The sequence below is a fragment of the Phalacrocorax aristotelis genome, chromosome 9 (genome assembly GCF_949628215.1).
Source record: "Phalacrocorax aristotelis chromosome 9, bGulAri2.1, whole genome shotgun sequence".
Lineage (NCBI taxonomy): Eukaryota > Metazoa > Chordata > Aves > Suliformes > Phalacrocoracidae > Phalacrocorax > Phalacrocorax aristotelis.
In genome coordinates this window covers 849,179-874,992 of record NC_134284.1, presented here as the reverse complement: position 1 = coordinate 874,992, position 25,814 = coordinate 849,179, and the positions used below count along the sequence as shown (strand labels likewise).

The 25,814-nt window shown below is 40.6% G+C and overlaps 1 protein-coding gene across 17 annotated transcripts in view; it reads left to right on the top strand.

Moving 5' to 3' along the window:
- The window catches only part of RAD51B (RAD51 paralog B), a 473,504-nt gene that overhangs the window by 296,064 nt on the left and 151,626 nt on the right, over nt 1-25,814 (top strand). For 13 of the 17 annotated variants that reach the window (XR_012662230.1, XR_012662228.1, XM_075103134.1 and 10 more), the window contains one exon: nt 11,459-11,577. The exons of 3 other annotated variants lie outside the window; for them this stretch is intronic. Coding sequence is in view for 12 of the 14 variants with exons in the window: in XM_075103134.1 (XP_074959235.1) it covers nt 11,459-11,577 (119 nt within the window). In the remaining 2 variants the exon portion in view is untranslated. Of the gene's footprint in view, nt 1-11,458; nt 11,613-25,814 lie in introns of those variants that run through there. One more of the 17 variants, XM_075103130.1, reaches the window with a different exon arrangement.

The window sequence follows — 25,814 nt, the reverse complement described above, 5'->3', positions numbered from 1 at the left end:
CCTTGAAGAAGTTTCACTGAAAAGGAAGATGAGAAAGGCTGGACAAGGTCTTTCTAATGCTCTGCGCTGGAGCCAGGAAAAGGCAGCTGTTTCTAGCCTTTCTGGGTTTTTTTTTTTTTTCTTCTCTTCCCTTCCCATCCCCCCCTCCCCCCATCTCCCCCCCTCCCCCCCCGGTGGCTGAGATCTGGGCTTGCTGCCATATCTGTTTGTCTGTCTGTCTCATGTTGTTTTTCTCAGAGAGCTTCAGAGGCCAGTTGCCCGTAGTCAGTTGCTGGGAACAGAGGTTGTTCCTTGTATCGTCTTAACTCTCCGTGCCAGAGTGTTCATGCCTGAATAGGAAACAGCAAGATCTGTCAAAATAGCCCTTTTCTTTAAGGCTTTGAGGCTGCATTTTCCACGGCCATCTGTTCCCTTTCACCCTTTTGGACAATGTTGCTATTTGAAACCAACCACTCTTTGCTCTCTCCCTTTCCCCTTGCCCTCCTCCTTGCCTGACCAAATCTGGGAAAAAGGGAAAAAAAGTTGTTTCTGGCCCCGACTGGCCTCTAGAGGATTCAACCATTTTGTAGTCCAAGGATTAAAAGTGATATTTTGCAATTTTTGTATTTCACTTACTTTAAAAATGTAATACATCTCATGAGAGAAGAGTCAAAAGATCATTTGGGATTTATGCATTACTTTCTACGGAGCACTTTGGTGTCCTGTCGCTGCCTGATGCAGACTATAGTGAAAAGTTGGCACATCTTGGAATATTTTGCATTATACCAGGAATGGAAGGAACCTCCTATATTTAAGGCTGTGTAACTGTTTCCCTTCTAATCCTCTCTCTTCAGTCAGAAAAGCTTATTGGGATGAAGTTTTCCAGTTTTGGTTGTTGTCCAAAATTTAATTTGCTTAGTTTGAGATAAAGTGAGTCATTCCTTTCTGAGAATGAGATGAAAAAAAAAAGCATATACCTCCTCCACTCAAGGATGGGGGACTGTGCTGTGAAGAGGGGGACTGACTTGCTGAGAACCTCCTGGAAACTCTGTGTCAGTCAGGGAGTAAAGCCAGACCCCTGTAATCCTCGGTCGTTTTAATATCCTCCATGTTACATACTGCCTCTGCGTGTATGTGTGTCTAAGTACATAAACAAACATGCTCTGAACAGTGAGCCACTGTGGTCTCGCATGTACTAAAATGGTTTGTTATTCAGCTTATAGTGAGAGGGAAGACGTCTTATACACGAGTGTGTATTGGAGTCATATACATGGGTATATTGGCTGTGCAATAAAAAAAAAATGTGAGAATGCCCAATTAACATCTGTCATGCAGGTACTCCAAGCACGCAGATGCATCTGCGAGGGGAATGGTCAGGGTTCACCAGGCCAGCCCAAAAGAGGAGTGGATGGGCCACCGTCACAGCCCTCAGTTTGTGTCACAGGCCCCGCTGCGCTGAGGAATAGATGCAGCCAGTGAAACCTATATTGGCAAATGCAGACTTGTAGTTAAATAGTCACCAGTTAAGAAATGCCACAGTCAAGCCTGATGATATTCGTTGTGAGAAATAATGGAGTCCCTTGTTCTGCATTTGGTAGGCAGAGTTAAAGTCGCACATAGCATTTTTTACATTTAATGTTTCCTAACTTTTATATTCCTAATCATACAACCAAAACATTCTTTCAGTTTAGTTTTTGTGATGGATAGTATTAAGAGTTTGGCCAAATCTGAACTCCAGATGTGAACAGCTGTAATTCACAGTCATCTCTAGCCCCCAAATGTTTGGCTGACCTCTGTTTCCATGTTGCAGGCTGAAAGAGAATTGTTTTGCCCTGGAATTTCAGTTTTGATAACTCTGGCTCATGATCCAAGCTTTACAGCTCTAAGATTGTTGGTTTTATTTACACCTATAGGGAATTGTTGTAACTGTAATCTGTGGGACCAGCGTTAAGAACACTGAAGGCTAAATTTTCAAAGAAATTATGATGGTCATCATGCAAAGTAAAGCAGTTTGCTCAGTTTGCATACAAAAAAAATCTCAACTTGAAGTACAGTTTAACAGTGATTGTTAAACATAGTCTTTGTGGTTAACAGCCCCACCCTGGAATCTTAGTTATTGCATGTTTCTACCCTCTCTATCAAAAAACTGTCACTCACTAAATTTGAAAATTATTCCAAAAGAGGACCACTACTGAAATACTCCTGTGCTCAGGAGTGAAAAGGACAGATAACTTAATTCACTAGTTCAAATCCATGGAACTAGGCTGTGATCAGAAATTGTTATTTGCTAAAGGTTTTTTATGTTGAATATATTGAGAAAGGTCCACAGTGGTGTAGGCTGAATGTCAGGACTAGTGTTAATTGAGCAAGCTCAGGTGCTGGCAGTGTTCTGGCTGTAGCAGCATGAAGCTCTCTCTGGCTTCCTAGCAGAATATATTTACCAAGGCAGACCTTAGCGCTCATTTAAAACTAGCTTGCACACACCTACTGTCCTTTTCCATCTGCCATGTAGGCATACCATCAGCCTGCTCCCCGGGAAATGGACAGCCATGTCAGAAACACCCTGGGTATGTTAGCACTAATTGGTGCTTTTATTGGCCACTTCGATGGAGAACTCAATGTGCAGCAAACTTGACTCTCTCTCTCCTACCCCAACCACCCTTCCGCGCCCTGACTCTCAAATGTAATTTAAGGTTCATTTGCGGACTGTCTCCTACCTTGCCTGGACTACTGCTGCTTTTGCCTGCACTGTGTCAGTTTTGCGGGTACAAGAGCTAAGCTGCCAAGACATTGTTTCTTTACCAGAACATATTTTATGGACAAAAATGTAGACTATGGGAATACAGTCTGTGTCTTGGACCACAGCATCCTAATGTGACTGTGCTGCTGTGAGCTGCATTCTGAAATTCGCTGCAGTTTCAGAGCTACATCTACCTCTCCTCCCCCTAGATGTATTATTTTTTGTTCTGCCTTTCTGGGATTTAGCCATTTAGGCTTCCAGACTTCAGACTGTTACGTTGGGGGTTTTTTTTTTGTCCATGTCAGGAAGGAGTGTGACAGCTGGCTCATTTGCTTCTAGCCTGGAAAGTTCGGAAGTGGCAAATCCAGATGATGGGTAAACACTAGCAGAGACTGATGAAGTTTAGCAGCTGAGATTAACCATCCTGGGAAAATCAGATACGATAATGCCTTGGCTGTGTAGGTCAGAGGGCCGAGGCTTGCAGCATGCAAGTCTTCAGTTGCTCTGACAGCAGGATTCTAAATTTTAGTTCTTTATTCAAGCCTTAAGGAACCTACATACGTGTAATTCTAGCATTCTGCCCCCTCCCTCCTACGTGCCTTCTGATTAATATCATGATCGGTTTAATTCCCTGAGGGAACTTAACCAAAAAATACAGCAGTAACTTGTAGCATGATTGGTGAGGTGATAATTAAAAGCACTTTCTGGTTCACAGGGCCCTAGCATTGCCAGATGCCATGATTGGACAAGCTTTGTTTTTCAACGTATGCATCCTTTATAAGTGCAGGCAGGCAGAATTCCAGATCTGGGTTGTTTGGTTTTGGGGTTTTTTTTTCCAATTCTAGATTTTAAAAAAAGAGGGTATTTCTCAAAAAATGTCGTTAGATAGGGAAGGAGGTTTAGCTGAAGGGTAAATAATTTATTCTTGGTTACAGAAAGCAGTTAATTGCTGTCTTCTACTTGGTTTTTACGATCTCTCCCACCAAAGTGCTACTCATTTGATCATTCACAGTAGCAATGCAGCAATGATAGTGTGCCTGAAGTTCATCACTTTGTGGTATGTTGTTGGGCCACAGAGGCAGAAGGTTTACACCTGTAAAAAGAAAGTATCTGTTCCCAAGGATTTCAGCTCCCTGATTCCCTGGTTTGGTCCCTGTTTCAGGTGCTGTAGACCACCAGCTGTCTTCCCACCTCCACGGATCTCCCGAGACCTGACTGTTTTGGTCATGGCTGGTAGATGATTGTCTGGTGAGAAATCAGACCAACTGGATTTTCTTGTTTCTTAATGTCAGTTCCTTTTTTAAGTCAGCAGACAGGAGTCTTAGTGCTAGAGCGTCTCTCTCTGTCTGTCTCTCTCTCAACTCAAAACAGCACTGACACAAACTCAGCAGTGTCAGGGAGTGAGGTGCTCTGTTGCAAACCACACTGGCTGCAGTGGGCATGCTGGTGTGGGATTAAAAACAAACCAGCATCGGTCCAGTTCTCTGGAGGACCCTTCCTACATCTTGACCTGGACAGAGGTCCCAGCTGATTTTTTAGGGGAAAATAATGGTTAACGCTGCTTATTTGAAAAAGCTTCTAAAGTGTCATGAGGATACTGGAAGTCCTTATTTATATCTAGTTTTGCTGGCCTGTCACATATTTCCCTCATCCCTTAGAGAAGATTCCTTGTACCTGGGGGATAATAACCAGCAGCTAAGAGACTCTTAAACTGCAGTTCTCATGAAAAGGTCTTTAGGTCAGGAACTATCTTTTTGTTCTCTGTTTGTATAGTGGTTTACATATCGCAGATGAGAGTCCTAGGAGCTGTCACAAGAGAAATAATAAATGGCTGAAACCAAGTCAACAGAAATTACTTATTCTTGATCTAATATCAGATTAACACTGGAAAAAGCACCCAGAATGTGTACACATACACATAAATACTATGATAAACAAAAAAGTGTGAAAACTCACCTCTTTGGGGCATATGAGATAAATAAACCATGTTGTCCAAAATGAGAAGTGAGCTCATTCCCTTTCGGTCACATTCACTGCTGTCTCTCCATCAGAACATTGCAGCTGGAGTCTGTAAGTGGCAGGTTTTGGTCTTTTGATGATGACGATTGAATCAGAACAGTCTTTTCAGAGTAATCTCTAGTAGGCATTTCAGTGCTGCAGGAGTAGCATAGCTACAAACTGGGGGGGGGGTAAAAAAATTTTCCATTGAAACTTTTTTTTCACTGGTGATTAGTAGGGGTTTGCACTTAATTGCTTCATTTGCTAAGTGTATTTTAATGACTGTACTATTTTAAAAAAGGGAGGGGACATGACTAAATTACACATCATTGATTACTAAACAATTCCAGCTTCCAGGTAAAATATTTTTACTTGTTTTTAATTAAAACTTGAAGTAAGCTGGAATAATCGGGGGGTGGGGGGGTGGGGGGTGGGGGTGTGTGTGTGCGCTTTGCACAGATTTAGAACTAGGTGGTTTCGGGGAGTAAAATTGCCAGATTCCCTTTCTTAATAAAAGGAAGAGAATAAGCATATTAAAAGTTAGAATTTTTACATGGCTGGTTTTGTGGCCAAGCTTGATTTCTTAGAGCAGCAACTGGTTTTCCTGCCATATCCTAAATAATAAAAGGCTGTATAAATGCAATATTGTGCTCTAGGAAGTAAGTTTTGATTTTTCTCCGAAGATGAACCAGACGCTGCTGTTGATATGCCTGCATAACCCATTAACTGAAACAGATCTGTACAGTTGGAACGGGGAGCAATGTTTGCTTTAGTGTCTGTTTGTAAAAATCAGTAATTTCTGTCTGGTGATTACCTAGGTGTATGTATATATGCGTTTTGGTCTGTGCTTTGTCTCAAGTGGGTGATATCAAATGGCGGTCTAACTAGTTGTCTACTGCTGGGGCCGTGGCTTTAGTGTAAAAGACTCGGTTTTTTTCATCCTCCCTCATTTTCTGTTAGTTTTGTGAAGGTAGAGTATATGGCAGGAAGACTCTGGGACACACCTTGGCTGACCAGTGCAGAGAATGAGAAGGTCACCACTGTAGGGTAAGAGAATCAGAGTCACCTTTTGCCTAAAGAAAAAGCTGTGGAGAAGGGCTGAAAATGGCAGAAGTGAGCACGTGGGAGTTTGGAGGGCACTCTTGTTAGTTACTTCACAGATGAGTTTGTCCTGTGGGTTGTTTTTTTACTGTGTGATGGGTTTTTCCACCATTGGATATTTTTATACTTTCTGAGTAGGTGAAGATGGAATAATAGATTGGGGGTTGAGGGTTTTTTTTTTTTCTTTTTTCTTTTTTTTTTTCTTTCTCCTCTGTCCCTTCTGGTGTCATTGCTATAGATCTACACCAAAAATACAGACTAAATGCAATGTAGGTGAAAAGCAGTGATCTTTATGAGCTCTGCCAGTGAACCAGAAAGCTGCACAGCCTGAGCAAGAGGGAAGGTACTTTCATTCTTATTGCATGGTGTGCTGTTTCTGTTGAGCTTAGTAGTTTAGTTCTTCATAAATATTTTCTCTGTACTTTTGGAGAGTTTTTTCCTCCTTTTTAATAAATCAGGCTTTTATCAAGATGATTCGATGTTAAGGTTTGAAAGATTTGGGGACTGGTTGCTTCTGTATTTTGTGATCTCACTGTCATACTGTGCATCGATCCCTTTTTTTCATTTGATGAGAAAAGATTTTTGAATTATGAAATTGATAGAGATTGCAAAGGGGCCCAGTGGTGGGGATGAACCTGCCAGGCAATGACTCTTTCATCTGGAAAGACAAAAATCTATATGAGAATGTGGAAAGGGTGGAATTCATTGCTCTCTGCAGTTATACCAACAAGGAACAGCTTTGGTTTTTTTTATCAAGTGTATAATCATATTCTGCCTGCAAGGAGTCCTTGCATTTAAAAATGTTGTTTTAAGAATTCTATTTTATTTGATTCAAGGCACTGGTATAGTTATCCTAATTTTTGTAGGATGGAACACTAATGAAACTGAAGTTCCTTTATGATTAAATCCCCTTCAACCCATATTTGCAACTACTGTGACTTGGTTACATGAGTCTATAAAATGGTACCTCTTTATATGCAGAGAACGAGAAGATGTTTGAGACCATGTCTGTACTTATAATTTTCTGGTTGGACATAATAGAATAATCTCAAACCCAGTATTGAGCTGAATAGCTTTAATCCTACTGTTTCCCCCAGTGAAAAATGGAAGATGGAATAAACCCACTTTCCTCATCCTGCCTATAGGTGGCATTCATCTTAGTGGTTAGGAAAGTACTTACAGAAGGCTTGTTTTAATTGCATTGATGGGGGGAAACAAACAAAATGCTTGTAGCCCTTGTGTATAAGTAGGGCCAACTGTTGTTGCCCAGTTCCACCAACAGCTCCTCCCAGTGCAGTGGAGCCCGGTGTGAGCCTCATCCTCTGCTTGGAAGCAGCACTGCAGGCCTAAGCTGAAGAATCACCCTTTCTTCTGTGGTTTGTTTTTCCCCCGATTGTGGAGAGGCATTTACTTTGCATTTGACTCAGACCACAAGAAGCTTTATTTTCACTGTGACAGCTGTTCAGTGAGAGTGAAGCAGCCAGTTCCTCCTTTATGCTTGCGATCCAGAACAGATACAGTCTCTGCTGGTGTCTGCACTGGTGCCCTGAAGAGCTCAGTTTCACAGGAGACTGTAGAACAGGTTCCTCATGCAGTCCTTGGCCTGTCTGCTGACGTGCCCTTTGAAGATCAGTTTAATGCTAGTTCTTTTTTTGTGAGGCAGGGAGGACTGTTTACAGGAATTGAAATAACCACTTCGTTTTACTTGAGCTGGATCTGAATATATATAAAGCAGAGGGTTGTTCAAAGGTCTTCTCCTACCTTTTTAGCATGCACCTTCACTTCCCCATGCTAGGATCCCATCTCTGCTTCTGGCCACCCACTCCCTTTTCCCACCTACTGCATCCATAAACTGAGATCTGCCACCTTTCACACATCTGTCTGTGAGACCTGTTTTTTTCATCTCATAGTCCCTGTGCTCCCTGTATCACCCGTGTCCTGAGCAAAAAGCATCACGCCAGCAGTGACTGGAGTGAGAGCTGTGCTTTAAGCAGGCTGGAGAGATGGGAACTGCTGCCTGTCAAGTGGTGGCGCATCGCTGGCTCTGTGGAACATCCACCCCACAGCACGGATAAACACCTTCATGTCACAGCTGGGAGCTGTTGCTCCATACCACTCTGAGGTGGTGCAGATCAGACGGTTTAGGGACCTCTGAACAGAGATCAAAGTCACTTATGAGCCTGCTTTTTTCTTGGCCAAGGTTGGTCTGATACTCCCATATGTAAGTGTGAAAATGTCAGAGTTTGGAAGAACAAGGTAATGCATGCTGAAAAGTATTACTCTCTTTTTGAAGAGTATTATTTATCCACTTCCTTTGTCCAGTTCATTAATGACTAACTAGTGGTTGAAATAACAGAAAAGATCAGTCTGAGGTTTTTTTAAGGCCATGTTTGAATATAAATCTGTTTTCTAACATATCCCCTTTCCTTCCTCTCAGACATTTACTATCTTTTTGTGTTTAGAGCAAGAAGGAATGAAGCACATGCTGTCGCTGCCCTTGAACTTCTTTGCAAAGCTGGCAGTGCTTCTCACTCAGTTTACTTCACTTCTTGTTGGTTTGCCTCTCAGTCTGCCTAATGCATCAGCTTGCAGGAGGATTCCTGCAAAAAATGGAAACCTTTCCTGTGAGGCATTCCTTTCCACCCTGTAAAAAGTCTTTGCTGTAAATTTGCTCCAGGCTTACTAACCACTTTGCACCAGAGTCATAAATTTGAATAACTACACAGAAGAGGATTTGCCTGAAAGTGGGTCACACAAACAGCCCTCTTCAGACAGGGGCTGACACAGTATGGTACAGTAGGCTTTCTCCTGTATAATAAAATAAAATAAGTGACAGCAATTAGCTACTTGTTCTGCCACAAGCCTTACATCTCTAGCACTTCTGTTCACTCTGGGACAGGTTTTAGGCCTGGAAGGAATGCAGAATTAGGAATTGCTATGGAGTGATATCTCCATAATACCAGCAGGCTACAGACTTTTAACCACTTAAATGCCCAGCTTAGGGTTTTAACAGCAAGATGTTGCTCCTTCTGTTAGCTAATAGCAGAGAGACATAATTTGAGGGAAGTTTAGATGTGAATTTCGTGGCTGTTCTGTGCCGACAGTAGCTCCTTCTGGAATGTCTGGGCTTTTTGTCTGTAGTCAGAGGTCTCCAAGCAGCCGTGGGTGAATTGCTTCTCGGTGGTGCGAAGCAGTGGCTTCCAGATGCAGGCAGGGGTGCAATTAGACCAGCTGTGAGGGGAACACCCCTACACCCACCAGAACTCACACTTGGCTGCCTCACTTGAATTTTGTGATTCCTACCCATTTCTAGTAGGTGGGAAAGGACAATTTGACTACAGGAGGAATTTGCAGCTTATTGCACATGACAAAAAGAGGATTGCAAAACTTTAAAGCTTCTTCGCTGTCTTTTATTCTCCCTTAGCCTGTTTGTACAGTTATGACATTTTACTCTTGTGGTGTTAGCACAAAAACAAAAGTTTGTAGAACTTAATGAACTTAATTAAGTAATGTAGTTTAAGTCATTTTAAGGGAATGGAATACAGGCCTCCCAGCACCCTGCTTTAACCATTGAACCTGTTCTTTCTTCCAGCTGGCAAATTAAATCCAAAGCATAGATGAAGAGAAGTTATTATTGTCAGCACATCCACCTTCCTAATAAAGATGGGTTAGACTAATTAACAGAATAGGACTCCTAATACTGAAACTTCCAGTTAGGTGCTCCTGCGATGAGATATTCAGGTGGAAGTTTGATGCTTATCAAGATATTAACACCTTTATTTTGAGGAAAGAAAAGCAGCCATCCTTGTAGGATGGCACAACTGTAGCCTGTTTTCAGACAAGAACTGATGTTGTTCTGCAGAAGCAAATGTTGTGCGTGTCACAGTGAGTTCCAGTGATGTGGGAAGTAATTCAGACAAGTGCAGAGTCCAGACTCTTGTCAAACTATTGCCTTGAACCAGATTCTTCACTCATTTCTATTGTAGACCTTAAACAGACCTAATTCAAATCCAAAAGACCTAATCCAAATCCAGTTGATGCTAACTGAACCTTGTGTTACTTGTGGGAGAGGTTTGAGGTTTTCAGCTGAGACCTGTAGTGCCCTACAATCTCTCCAGCCTGCTCCTCTCCTCTGCCTAATGCTGCCTAATACAGTGTCCTCATTGCTTGCAAACTACTGGCAGTGAAAGAAATAATGATTATTACTGCATACCAACACTTTTGGTCTTACCCTTTACTGGGTATTTTTCCAAAATAAAAGCTTTAGTGAATGAAGAATTTATGTTTCTGCTCTGAATAGTTGGGGAGAAAAGTAACAAAACCCACAACCTTGCAAATCCAAAAGCAATGAAGGGTTGTCATGGTTTTAGCTGGGAATCTTCCAGAAGCTCTGCTGGGCCATGAGATGACTTTGTCATCTTAGTACAGTATTGTTTCCAAAACCTAGTACTTATAATTTAAGTTTCAACATTAACTGTTGCATTACTGATAATTTTGACGGAAACATAAGGCCGCTCTGAATTTTGTGTTGCAGAGTAAGTGTCTGGCCTATCTTTAACTGACTTAGTTGACAAGGATTTCATGACTGTCCTGGGGAAGTAATTTAGTTCATTGTCTGATAGATTATAGGAAGTTCCCTGTCTATAAATCTAAATTTCTCTCATTCAGCTTCAGGTCAACACTCATAGCTTTATAACAGTATGGACTGTCTGCCTCAGTTCAATTTTCAGCTTGCACATGATCATTTATACCCACATAACAATTGGGATTTTTTTGCTGAATTTTTTTGGTTTGTCTGGCTTGCTCTGTTCTTGAACTGTGATTTGAAGTACAAACAAGTCACCCATCTATCTGTTCGTCTTACACAGAACTTGTGGTAAGCAAAGATGAAGGTCTTGGGCACCTACCTGCCTGCATGTGTATATGTGTGTATGTATAGATGTCTCTGGTTTCAGTACGAAAAAGCTCAGATGCAGTGTCATGTGGCATTACTGGAAACACTTCTTTATTTTGTCATTGCTGATTGCAGCAAAGTGCATTTTCTTTCAGGGTTTCATAAAGTTCATATGATTTCAGAGACACCAGAATGGTATATACAGCTCAGGGGCTCCCTTCTTTGCAAATCTTAGAAAATGTGTGGGATGCCTGGTGGCAGGAAGCAGCATTCTGATTTTTAGATTGGTGTGTTGTGGCACCAAGTTCTCTTCCTTTAGTTTCCCTTTTTGTTATGTCATCGTACGGTCACTCTGCTGGCCTGCTTCCCTCTCCTCTGTGCTCATGAAGGTTGGTTTGCTTGGTGACGGTATGTCTAAAGAAGAAAGGCAAGTGTCCCCCATGCATGATGCACCTCCAGATATTTAGAAAATGTGCCAGTCTCTCCAGGAAGGTAGGTATTACTTTGCAACGTATCCTTAATTCTTGCCACTTTGTCTAGGTATCAGAGGGCAAGTTGGAGAACTCACACTGCAGTTGTATAAATAAATCAGAAAGGTAGGACATTTATGCAATAGTGCCACCTATTAAGTACCACTTGTGATTACCTAGCTTGGGGAATGACCTGAGATGACTGATTAGAGTTTCCATGCTGAACCCATTTCTTTGGCGCAGTCCTGATGCAGTTTCTTTCATATTTATCTTCAGGAGCTTCTGGAAGTGGGAAGAGGGAATCTAGTTGTGTGACAGCAGCCCTTGGCAACACATGGAGCCACAGTGTCAACACCAGGCTCATACTACAATATCACAACTTGCCAACAAGACAGGTGAGAACTTAACAACAAAGAGAATTTAAATAAAGGTACACCAGCAGTGCTTGATCAGATGGGCTAACTGTGTCCTCCAGCCCCTGTGGTTATGCAGCCTGTGTTGAGAACCTGGCACTCTACAGCCAACTGCTTATTTGGGGTGGCGGGCAGTCATTGTCCTTTGCTTTTCAGGTATGGCCATTTTTCCAGTGTCTCCCTATGTTAGGAGGGGCTTATGTGAGTCACAGGGCCTAGCGTTGGCCTGTTGGCACAGGTGTGCAAGTTCCTTGAGCTTTTAGTACATTTCATGTTGTGGAGACGAGGGGTAATCCTTAAAGTGCTTTCCTGTGCAGGGATTTCTGGGGCAGGAGTAGGAGGCTAGTCCTTTCTCTGCCATGTTTGTTTTGCTGTCACCCTTTCCACTCTTTGTGCCAAATTTTGGCTGTGACTGTCAGGAGAGGGAGCACACTATCTTTTGCAGCTACTGTTTGCAAGTGGAGGCTTGCTGCCTGCACCAGCAAGCTTAACTTTGAGCAGTAAGTATGGTACCGATTTTCCAGAAGTATACCTGCAAAAAGGAGAATGCTTACCCCTTTCACTAAGAGACTTCATGCTTTTGAGTGAAATGTAGTAGCATTTTTGACTGCAATCTTACCTCTTAATAAAAAAACTGTGAAAAAGTAGGAGGCAAGACATTTGGGGTTTGGTTGTGGGAACAACCCTTTTTTTTTGTTTTTAAAAACATCATAACCCATGATTTCATCTGTCCCTTGGGCTATCTGTGGTTATAATCTCTTTTGGCTTTGTCTATTCTGTTTTTGCATTGATGTAACTCTTTCCAAAGCCTGTGACACTCAGTCTTAATGTTATTGATTTTCTGCCCATTTAAGTACAGAGCTGTCAGAAAAATGGCTATGTAAAATTTGTACCATCTTACTCCTATAGCATTACTATCCACATGCTTTCAAATTGGTGCTCCTGGTTTTACTGCCACAGCACAAGGTTTCTTGCTTTGAGGTTGCAGTCTTTAAAGCCAGAGAAGAGGAAACCATCCTGGTTTTTTCTGCTCATTAGAAGTAAAATAATAATGACGGCACTTCTGTCCCTGTGAGTAGTGGGCACTGTGAAGTGGGCAGTAGTCCTCTAGACTCTCAGGTAGCAGATTAAGTGTGTCAAATGTAGTTAGAAAAAGCATCTTCTGGACTTGCGTCTAAAGACTGCACAATGGTATAGAAACATACTGCCACTGCTCTTACAAATTCTCTACGTTCTGCTGTTTATTCTGGTCTGTAATGAGTTCTCCTTTTCTACATGTGTGTGCAAAGTACAAAGCAGTTCACAGATTTCCTGGATCACTTTGGATGTACGTGAGACATGGGATTGGCAACGGGAAAAGGGCAGAAACTGGGCTCTGTGCTACTTTATAATGCACAAAGTTGGCTAAAAAGGATTAAGAACGTTTCTCTGGTGGTGGAAAGGAGCAGTTTTCCTAAAGAACATTCGCATATTACATGTAGTTTTTCCTGATTTTGTTTGAGCAGTAATAGATCACAAGTCTGCGAAATTTAGTTTTCAAGCCTTTAAAATTCCATTATTAAAAATATATTATGATCCGCATTAAAAAAAGCTGCAGTTTACTCTGTTGCTAGCTGGGTTTATCAGGTGCACCACCTTGATTGCATGTGAAGCCACAGGCTCATTCTGTTTTAGTTAAGCAGAAAAACTAAATTTACAGTGAGGAAAAACAACCTTAAAGTAAACGTTAGTATACATTATTAAAAGAAAAGTAATTTGAAAGAGAAGCGTGACATAAATAGTGATAGGTCTGTGAAGTTCATGAATGAAATGGGATATGTCTGTGATGTCCTGTAAGTATTTTCCTGTTGCAGATCTGCATCCTTTTTTACATTAATTCTCTCTTCTTAAAGTCGTAGAAATCTTTCAGCTAGACATGAAGTTTCCAGTTAGAGAAGAGCATCTAGGATTACCCTACCTGTAGCAGCACTGTATTGATTAAATTACTATAGTTTTACATGCGTATGTTCTTTCATAATTTCTTTATACTCACTTTCAGAAATGAATTGTGAATAAAGGTGCCTCACTTCTTGAGATACCATTTCAGTCATCGTAAGGTGGTTCTGCCAGGAGGTATTGGATATCAGCACTTTGAAAATCAGCACTTTTGTAAGGAAGCTTAACTTGGAAGTCCAAAAATTCCCTACTCAGTAATCACTTTTACAAATTCTCATATTACTGTATTTAAAAAAAAAAACCAACAAAAAAAAAAAACCAAAACTCGAAGCCTATGATTATCTGCATAGTTTTAAAGTTAAATTAAATTCTGCCCCAGGAAATCACTGGAAGCACACAGTTGTTCTGGAAATCTGGGTGAAAAGTAGTGCAAAAACAAGTTTTCCCTGCTTTTCACAATTTGTAACCCTGCAGAATGAATACTGCTCAAAGAATAACCTGTGTTTTGTTCTGACTTGCACAGAGGACACAATTTTTTCTCTCAAAAGCTAGAATTCATTCTTTCTTCAGTCACTTGACCTCCTGAAGATCTTCCTGGCTCTAGTTTCTCTCCTTCTTCCCCTGGGGGACCTGGGGCAGTGATGACAGTCTGAGGGATCTTCCCTTACATCTAACTTCCATGGCATGCTAATCCTCACTGCGAAATCCTACCCATCTATAGAGAAAGCACCTCTTGAGATGTGCTGGGCCATGAGGCCTACGGGTGGTACCCTCCAGGACGTGAAGTGGTAATGCAATCATTAAGGAGGATTCAAGCAAGCAGTTTTCCAGAGCCATACTATATTCTGGACACACCGGGCCACTGGGCTGCTAGATGCTTGTTCTTAGTCATGCAGTATTCATTTCTGGGAAAGCTCAGGGATGTAGTCCCTGTTCCTGAAACTTTGGGGAATGCCAGGGCAGCAGGTGGCAGAAAAGTATGCAATAAACCTAGGGAAATTAGGCACAGAATTCCTACAGAGGAATTTTTCTATATATTAAGTAAAAGATTCCTTCATCTTGTTTGTCCAGCAGACATTTTTTCAGCCAACTATCCCTTTTCCACCCCACCCTCCGTATGTCTGGTGAACATTAATAAGACAGCAGCCAATTCAGCAAAGTAACAAAATTTCTAGAACATCCTGCTTGCCTTGAAATCAATTAGGTTTGCTTTATTGCTTGGATAGGAACAGCTTTCTGAACAAACAGATGAACTTTCCTCTTTTGCCCCCTTTTAGAAGCCATTGTTCTGGTTTTGGTTTCCTCCAGGACAGAAGTAACGCCACTGGGGGAGGACAGAATGAGATTTCCAGTCTGTGTTTAAATTCATTATGCCGCCAAAAGCCACAAGCATGGACTACAGTGTAGGAGTAGTTTAACTGCTGAGGTGGGACTGAGCTGCTGACTTCCACAGTGACACAGTGGTGTAAGAGCTTGGGAGAATACAGGAAAAGTTAATTGTTTTGCACAAATGGGTCCATTAAGGGAACTTGCTATCATCTTTATGGATACTGATACTTGGTTCTCCCTAAGCACTCTTGTAAGTAGTTAACCGTGACAATTGTTTTCCTCAAATCCATACATTAATATGCAGAACCTTTGAGTTTGGGCCAAAACCAACGGGGCTGCACTAGAAACTGTCAGACTCCTCAGTTACCCCTATGTATATAATTATCCTTCTTTCCTGAACTGGAGTTAGCAGGCTCCAAGGTTACTGTTTTCAGATGTGATCAGCTGTCTTTGGGGGACAGCATGGTAGGGTTTAATACATTGACCTGCTGTATTTAACATTTTTTTTCTTGTCTGTTGGAGACAGGGTGCTGGATTAAGTAAGATGCTGGCCAGATCTGATATGGCAGCTTCTGTGGGCCTGGTTTATTTTATAGTTTTCAAGGGATTTGTGAGATTCATAGTATCGTGTTAATGTCTGTAACGTGTTTTGAAATTCTCAGATGGGACATGCACATAGAAGTGTTATTTTATAACAAATTACTATTTAGCTGTGGCATTTTTAAAAAAGAGCATTTAGGATTGAGATATGGACTAGAGCTTTCACGCCATGCCAGGTGACCTGTTGTGCAGCAGTTTTGCTGCTTCAGGTAAAGGGTTTCAAATGCATAAGTATACGGTGACTCATTCTTAAACAAAACAAAAACCCTTCTCTCATTCAGACTAATGCCAGACATAACTTTTGTTGTGTCCTTGGTTACAGACCAGCTGTTCTGTCTTGCTCTGCTTACTATCATATGAACAAGCATTCCAAAACTGGGATGGTGAAGTAACCATGGTACTTGCTGGCATAGGGAAGGGCTGGGAGAGAGCTGAGGGAGTGGGGATGAAGTTTTAAATTTATGTCACTCTCTAAGGCCACTGCTATGATTCTTTACCTTAAATTAATTCTAATTTTAGTGAAGCAGTTCTTTCAAATTGTACAGGTGTTTGGCTGTAACTCTACCAGTCATTGAGAAAATATATTAAAAATAGAAATAATGTAACTTGTTGCAGTCATGATGGTTTCAGAGCATAAGTGAGACCAGATTTATCTCTTCCTGTAAAACATTGAAGGTAGTTGTTATGTGGACTCTGTAGCTGTTGGATAGCTGTCCCGTTTTAAAGATAACACCAGGTGAGGTTTTCATCCAGAAAAAAGGGAAGCAAATAAACCACAGAAAATAAAACTATTTTGGACAAAAAGCAAGTAGGCTAGGAGAAGAAACAGACACCAAGTACTACTTATCTGGGGTAAACACTTTCTAAACTTTGCCTTAGTAATCCAGGGGATAGCAAGTACAGTAATGAAGTTTGGAAACAACGTCCAACTTTTAGGTGTCAAAACATAATGGAGGATTGTAGAATCATACTATAAAGGGTTCTGATTACTTTGGTGAGATGGTAATATTTGCTGGGGAGAAAGAAGAGGCAATGAAATGTAATCAGACAGAACACGTACTGAAACCACTCTGAGATGGAAGGAATAAGGTCTAATACAAATAAAATACAAACACCATTGGTGTGTTGTCTTCTGTTAACTTTGTAGCAGTTATAGCTACCTGCTAAAGCAAATGGAGAAGAAGAAAATGCAGTGGAAAAAAATAGATTTTTAATAGTCTTAAACATAGTTTTGGAGTCAGATGAGGAGGATGGAGATGGCCACTAGTGTTGAGAAATGCAGACAAAAAGCTTTTCACCTACTTTAGTGGTAGCAGAGGAGAAGCTAGTTCAATCTTTGACATGGTGGAGCAAGAAAAAGCCCATAAAGAACTGGGCGGTGAAATCAGTGTTTGACCAAAGCAGGTGACTGAGGACGTGTGAGGGTTGCCTATTGATATGTGTGAGGCAAGAAGTACTGCTCTTTACATTGTCTTCTGCTGAGCTAGAATTTGGGGAGACTCAGAAAAAGAAGTCCCAGTACCCTAAACAAGTACAGAAAAAAACTCTGTGTGTGGGTTTTTAGCAGAGTTATTAAGACAAATGAAGTGCCATTCAGCAGCTGTGATCCATGTTGGGAAAACTTGTGTCTATATGCTACATGAATCGTGTGCTTTGTACAGTAATGCAGATTATGTACATACTACAATACTTTTTTTTCAAGTGTTTAGACATGAGAAAATCTGCAGATGGCAGTGGATAATGAGGTCCAATAAGCAGTGATAGGAAAGGGATGTGGCTATCGGGTTGTTTTAAAATGGAAGCGGTGTAAAGTGTGTATCTGTTCTAAGCCATCTTATTATATAATGTGCTTATCATATGGAAAATCAGCTCTGTGAAAACACGAAAAGAGGGGTTTTTAAATTGTTTTTTAAGATAAAGATGATGGTATGGAGTCATGCAAGGGATAGAAAATTTTGCAGTAAAGTAGATTTTTTTTTTTTTGTTCAGGTGAGATTAATTTTTTATGGTTCTCCATTATGGAGTGTGCTGCTTTTGAGGAAATAGCTGTGGAAAGACTGTAGGAGCACATATTTGAATTCTGCAAACCCTTCCATTTAAAGAAATGTTGTTTTTTTCCTAGGGTACACAGTTTATTTCAGAAGTTCTGCCTCACCTCTGCTATTGTTTTAATATTTTGAATCAAGACGCAATGAAAGGTTGTTATGGCCTCAAATTCCTGTGCATGTGTACAAACCACATCCTTTAAAATACATGAATAAGAAGCTTATTTTTTTCTTCTGATTGAAAAGGCTCTAAACTGATAACCCTTATTGACAGAAATCTTTTGCTTTTCTGCAGATCATATACAAGCATAAGCAGCAATATGAACTTGAGTTGCATGTGAACAGGGTGAAACTGGACACAATGCACAACTGTAGCATAAACAGATGATGCTCGACACAGTGTGATACTGACTTAATCCAGCAAAAGTGCCAAATGAAAGGATGCCATAAAATAAGAGAATGTTCATCAACAAGCATTTGGAGTTCAAACATCACTAGGTCACTTACTTTCCTGACTTGGGTGTTTGTTCATGTCTCTGCAGTAAGCTTCCTTCTTAATGGACTTGTGGAGGATGGTCATACAATATAAACATCACCCTGTCTACATTAAATGGGATGGGATTTCTGGCCCTTTCCTCTTAACAGGATACTTTCATATAGAGAAAAACGTTTCCATTGTTCTTGAACAAGAATTCATTTACTCAGATGCTTATATAACACTAATCAATTTGTTATCTAAGAATCTAAATAGAAATGAAAGGACCCCAGCTAAAATGGAAAAGAACAGAAGAAAACCTTTAAATAGTTCATCTTTTTCTCAGTCCTTTTTTTAATAAGCATTGCATGTTTTCTTAATGAAGATTATTCTAATGTCAGATTGACAAAATATAGCAGCAGCTGTGCAAACTTCAAACTCATAGATCTGTAGTTCAAAGCATCCTAAACAGGGAAGCAGGAACATCTCTCAGGCAGAGAGGCAAACTCAGGTTAGTGGCAGAGGTGGGTACTTTCCGTCAGACATCTGTGACTGATAGGCCGGTCACCTCTCAGAGGAGACTCCTCTTTGGTTGTGGCTAACCTACACTGGTTACGAGTTAACCATCTCATAGTATGTTGTATTTTCAAATTACTATGCAAGCATTTGGTGACTGATCTCTGCCATGCCCATGCCAGGTGTTCATAACCAAGGAAACTGAGTCTAAATAAGTAACTGGCCAGAGTAAATCCTCTGCAGCTGGGAGCAGAGCTGGAATCTCTTCGCTGCCTCTTATGTGCCACTAAGCTTGGTCTTGCCCTTCTTTTACTGCCTCTGTTTCAGGCACTTAAGAAGTCTTTCCACCCCCCTGCGGTATGTAGTTCCTCAGCTGTAAAGGTATACTTCTGCTTCCCTCTTCAATTTTCTCTGTAGATTCTCACCCACTGAACTGGTTTTAACTGTGGTCACTGACCTCTGTCCTGAATCTCTCTCCTTAGCATGCCATAACCTTTTCTTCATCAATGTTCACCATTAATAAAAGGTTAATGAAACTGAGACTGTGGCTTGAGCTTTATGGCAAAACTCTCTCTCTGCTTCCTTGTCGCCAGTTTCTCTTGATACCATAGCTGATTTTTCTAAGCCGCAGCTCTAGGAGTCACCTGGCATTCCTATGTTTCTCCTCTTTGCAGACATCAAAACTGTTCCACATTGCAAGTTCCCAACAAAGCAAGTAACTAGCAGTTAAATTTTTAGGCAGTTAAAATACTTGTCCAGACTCTTATCTTCCATATTGGTTAATGCAACATCTTCGTTTGTAGTATTTTTTTATACAACCCCATATTTTTTTCCTCTTCCAAACATATCACAGAAAATAGAATTGTTACCCTGGTGACACCTACTTAGTCACAGTGACATTATTGTTTTAGTTTTTACATGTTTTCTTAGTTCTGTAACTGGGAAAATGTCATTTGTCTTGGTCTAATTCATAACTGTGCACCTTCGTGTTAATCAGATAGCAAATTCTCAGAAATCGGGGCTATGTCTCCTCTTTATTGGAAGCCACTTAAAGGTCAGGATAGGAAGGGTAAGATTACTATAACAAAATCTGTTCTGAATATAAACAGAGAACTTCAGTCTGTGATGATGTTAATCCAATGTCCTTTACAAACACTGTATTTATAGTTCACTAAAACAGCATAAAAATGGGAGAGAGAAAGAACCAGTTATGACTTTCAGGCTGTGGTCTGAATTGTCTGAAGAATGCTCTGTTTGTAAGCTTAAGCTCCTTTGCAGAGAAGGAATGAACACAAATTCCCATCCTGTTTATACAGAATCATTTTCTTAATTTTGGTTGGACTTCACTGTAAGTTTTCCTCCCAACACAGAGTAGAATTAACCTAGGGCAGATACTCTCATCAATATTTGAAGTGTCATTGCTCCTAACATCAGAGTGGCAATGATGAAAGTTGTTTATCCATGGAATGCCTTGGCAAATCCCCCTGCCTCCGTGTTCTACCAGGTCTTTTGGGTTGGAGGTTTGGGGTTTTTTGTGTCCTTTCTTCTTTTTTTTTTTTAAATTCAAAACAAGCAGACTAAAATGTCTGACTCAAATATAAGTGTTTATTATTCAGAAAAGTTCTGCTAAGTCTGTCTTGGAATACAGTATACTTAAAGCTTGGAGGCATTCTTAGTAGTGAAAAAGATCAGAATATCATTATGAGGGAAGAAGACAACCTTAAGTAGTGAAAATATAGAGGAATATAAGTTTGATAATAGAATTATTCTGTAAAATAATATTGGGCATTACCAATAAGTTTCCGCTTTACCTAAGGAGCATGCAAGCTTGAAGTGAAGCTAATAATGAAGTGGTTTAGTTTATCACAGAAAAACTAATTCGACAGTGTAATGTAATCATGAAAAGGGTGTGTGCTATCCTAGAATAGATCAGGCAAGGTATTTTCAAAGGAAAGAGAAAAGTGGTTGTACCATTTGGAAAAAAAATGGGGACATCTCTGGAATACTGCGTATGGCCTGAACATTTGTATTCAAGCTACTTTCTTCTTCTTTCTACTCTGCTTTATTCCTAGGTAAGGTCTGTGCTAGATCAAATATGTTTATTGACATAGCAACAAGCTTGAGCTGTCACTGGTAAAAGAATAAACCTCACATAAAGTTTTAAAACCAGCCAAACTTTGACATATTGACTTCAGTGGGCAAAATGCATTGTATCTTCTGTGAAAAGGTAGTGATCGAACATGGTCTCCATGTTCAGGCATTACAACTTTTATGATGGTCTAAACATATTAAGGGAGAATCATCTCAGGAGTTTGTATGTCTAGGATATTATACTTTGAACTTGAATTTGTGCTTGTTTTATGAATCTAACGTCATTGAACTGTTCTAGATTGACAGCACAGGAGAATGACAGACAGTGAGTGGCATTCAAAATCTGCAGTACAGAAAATGGTGTGTTTTCTTTGGTTCAGCCTTATCAGTATACCTACCCTGGGTAGGATCAATTAATCTAGAGGGGTTTGCTCTATGCAGGCTTTTTGATCTTTGATCTCTCTAATTCCTGTCTATGGTATCAGTGCCCTTATCTGCGATCAAAAAACAGGCTGAAAAAGAAGAAACCCTCTTAACTGCTTCAAAACGGAATACAGACTACTGACCCACTTCAAGGAACAAAAACAACTTTGACATAGTACTGCCTGAGATGGAGTGCATCTTAAAACAGAGGAGTTTTTTATGGTCTCCAGTGTTGGTGACTCACTGTCAGGAGCTGCCTGGCCAGCTTTATCACATCTATCCATCATATTGCACCAAGAAAATAAGAAAATATAGAATTTTCACAATATTACCTTCCACTGGACTGATTGTTGTAACTGTTGAAAAATACAATGGGGATTTAGGACATCTACTCAATCAGAAATGGAAAGGATATGTCCAGGAGATGTTGACATATTATACCCATGTTGTGGAAACATTGGAAGATACTTGTGACTAAAAGGTAAAAGGCAATATAAATAGCTATCTGAGCCATCCTGCTTCTAGCTCTCACGTGTAGTACTTATGCTGTACTTTGATTTGGGAGAGGTATGCCCTCTGGATACATATTAACAGAAAATAGTGAACTTCTCAATCCATAATGAAGCTCAGTGTTTCTGACAGGCTTGTGATTGATGGATCACTTCAACTTTACAGATACTGGTAGGAAGTAGCGTGAAGTGTGACTAGGTTAATGAATGGCTTCTTCCTTGAGCATTCATGTTGGAGCAACACTAAATTGCAAATAACTGACCAGGTCACTTGTCAATAAATGCCTCTGTCTCATCAAAAAAACTGACAAGCCTAAGTTGCAGTGTAGCGCATGAGGCACTACTGAGGTGGTTCTCCACTGGAAAGAGCTCATTTGATTTGCCTTGGGTTTGCAAGGCCCTTTCACATTTGCATCACTGTGATGGTTCATGGTCTCCCTTATCAGTCGTTTCCTACACATGAGCCCTGAGTCTCTGGCAGAAGTTCCTGCACTAGTCCCGAGTGAACAATCAAACTTGGCTTTTTCTGCCATTTGACCGAATTTGGCTGTGCAGATGACCCTGCAGTTCAGGGTGTTTACATGCTCCACAGCACTGAACTGGAAGCTATCAAGTTTAGGTTGCAAAGACACCTGAATTGGCTTTGTACAGAGCTGACAGTAGTCCAGGAGGTTTGGCTTGGAGTCTGCACCAACAAAGCCTTACCAGGCCTGAGCCAGCACTGCCATTTTACTCAGCAAATTGATGTTTCTGATCCAATTTGTGTGTTTGTTCTTCACTTTGTGTCAGTGAAGTTCTTTCTTTTATTGTCACTGTTTATCTGTCTAATAATAATAAAAAACTCTGTACCTGTAGTCATCTCAAGCTGCAGATAGAAAGTAACCTAATCCCTTCTTAACTTGTGTTGATATTTTGAGCGGGATGTGGTACACCTCATATTAAAACCAAGAGGAAACTACTTTTTTATCCTTTTTTCAAACATTTTGTCTTACGTCTCACTTGTGATCTTATATTGGCCATCTTGGTCTTCATTTGAAATAACTGAGCGGGCTGAAAGAGAAAATAAAATTGTAAATTAGCACAAAAAAATTCAAGGAGTTTCTTACTCACCTAAATTAATTGGTATTAAATATAGAAAAAAAAGCCAAACAACTTCCAGTAAGAAATGTAATAAAGGTTGCCATTGCAGATGCTGTTGCAGGAAAGAAGAGGTTGAGAGGGGGTTTTTTAATAAATTTTTTTTCCTACAGTTGTTCATTTACTTTGCTATGGCTACATTTTTGTCCTTTGAACATAACAAAATAAGTTTTCAAAAGGTCACACATCATTCAGATCCCTAATGCACATAGACCAATCTGAATTTCTTAAGCATAATCCCTATGGAAGAGATACCTAAGAGCCGTAAATGCTACTCCTAGTAATTTTGTGAAAAGAATTACCATTATAGCTGATATTTGCTTCTGTTTCTTCCAACATAAAAAGGTTTATTAGCCTGCTGGTTGTTATTTGGGGCATGTTGTTGTCAAAAATTTCAGATCTGATGGCTTGTAAAGCAATATTTCAGGTCCTAAAGGTCTGTCCAGCCTTTAGTGCATCTATGCCATGCACTGGAGCAAGCACGTTTGCCCAGTGAGGATTGGTGGGGATCCATTACCCTCTAGAAATGTGATAAATCAAGTCTCCTGATACATTTCATGTTTGTTAGAGAAAAGTTTTTCTAGGACTCTGTTATTCAATGGTTGTTCATTCAGCAACGCAGATGATGTTTATAAGGCCATTAAGCTTTCTTTGAACACATTGTTTTCCACTTCCTTGGTAAAATCTCTCCCAAAAATGTTCTTGCTAGAGAAAATCTTAGTTTTGTAGAAAGATTGAAATTAAATTTTATATTAAATCCATCACCTTTTCTCAACACCCATAAAGCATGACAGTAATCCAATAGCACATGCATTGCATCTGCATGTATTAGCTCACAGATCTGTTAGCATGTTTTTTTTTTTCTTGTCCTTGCATGTGAATTTAGCAGTGTTGTGTTAGCTTGTCTCCAGGGTCTTTACTTGTAGGAACAGAACAAAGAGAACACACAAGAAAAGAGTTGGGAATGGTTTTTGTTTGTTCATGTCAAAAGCATTTTGCAGCCAGTAGAGTGGGAGAAAAATATTTATGCTGTGGTCTAGGACTTGGTTGAATCCCAGTCCTTTTGGCCCAAGTCTGGGAATTTAGGATTATGCCTTCACATCAGGAAAGTATGAAGGGCACTGTTGTTTTTACTGATGCCCAGAAACAATAAATGCAGGTTGGGGACAGCACACTTGTGATGTTCTTCTACAATGGACTAACTGTCTTTTAATTTAGAAACAATAATTTTGAGCTTTTTCATCATATAGAAAGCCAAAAAGAAAGTGAAAGAAGGAATGAGTGTTGGCTACATAAAGATTTGAGATGGATTAGAAACAAGCATTGGGGTTAAATTTGCAGCGGATACTTTTTTTATCTGTAGAAGATAAATATGTTGTTAAAACTATCATAAAGAAGGTTCGTAGAGATCTGAAGAATAATAAAAGGAATGTTGGCAATGCGTATGCTAATTACGTACTTAAGAATATATATTCCCTATGTTGTGCTGGTGAAGTACACCAAGCTGATCTACCCCATGCAGCGATGAGGGCTGGACACTGTTTGGATCCATACCTCTGCAGACTTGTGGACAAAGGACCAGCAGCATCTCTGTCTGAGCATGTGATTGTGTGGAGGAGAAAGTGCTCAGCTGTTGGGCTTCTGTGCAGTCCTCCCTGCTGGTCCCATCTCTTCCAGGCCGGTCTGGCAGGTTGGGTAGAAGCAGCCGTGTATTCTGAGACAAACTGCTCTGGTGCTGTTGTACTGGTTCTCCTTTAGGAGTCCTTCCTGGTTCGGGACACATGATTCTGGGGATAAGGCAGTGTTCCAATATGTGTCGTAAATAAGAATTGTTCAGCCCTATTCTTATTTCCAGAAGCAAAGTCAAACGTAACAGTATGGAAAGCTCTGAAAAGCTATGTAAACTTTATTTTCTATTCTTCTCAGTACCATAAGTCTGATGAGTGACCACAAGCTGCCACATAGGAGGATTCCCCTAGGAGGCTGCGTTTACGCTACCCAACTACTTTATCCAGCCACAGCACCATCCCCAGATCACTTTTCTCAGTCCTGTTTCACTGTGGTAACCAGGACGTGCTGGTTGACTGACCTTTTTCTGCTTAGTAAAAACTACAACTATTTTCTCCTAAATTACTCTTCACATTGGACAGTTACCAGGGCTTCGGGCCTCAAAAGTATTATTACATAGGAAATCATCATTGCCAAGCTCTTGTGAAGTTTCCTGGCCTCTAGAGGACTCTCCACTGGGAAAATCAGGAAAGATGTGGAAAGAGAAAAGACAACGAAATTCAGTTTACAAAGTAGGGAATAAGGTATGTGGCAGGGAGACAGAAAGCGCTCTTGGGAAGAGGAATTTCACAGGGTCTGGTGTTACAGGAACAGAAGGAGCCGACTGGCCCTGCATACCCCATATTTCACGCTGGGGGACTTGCAGCAGAAGCCTGGCTTAAGTGGAAGTATACTAGAAGCAGCCTGGTTTTGTACAGTTCCCTGGCCAGGTTGTTGCAGTTCAGACACAATTTGGATAAACATCTGGGATGCATGCTCTTTTCCAATTAAAACTTGAAATGGCCCAATGTTTGCCTGGGCAGTGCAGTGCCCTGCCACTGAAGTTATTGTTCAGTTAAGTACTCTGGGTTAGAGAGTTCAGGGGTCTGCTCGCAGTGTGGGAGAGGGCAGCTGAGCAAAAGAATCTTTTTGTTAGATTTGGCTTATTGCATTCAGGACAGTTGTTGCTCTGGAGCACATCATGGCAGTTGACCTTGGAAAGTTTTGCTTTTGTTGTCTGTGAATGTCTTTGATGCTCATTTGAGGTTTTGATGGTTTCCTTCCATTGAAGTTATGTTTACTCAGTCCAAGGATACTGGGAGCTCCATATTATAGTGCCTGAAGCTAAAATCATATCCAAAAGGCAGTACATATTACATGCTGAGCTTTCTCACTTGAAATCCAATGTTTGGCACACCACAAGGACTGCAACAATTTGCTGACTGATCATCTCTTGCTAGCAACTGCCTGGATAGGCACAGCCAAAACACGTGCCTTTGTTCTGGTTTTATGAGAGGGGAAGGAACTGACCCCACTGAATAGCTGAGAAAACAGATAGCGGCGCTGTTGCTTATTGCTCCTTCTGCTGTACCCTCTGAGTAGGGGAGAGCA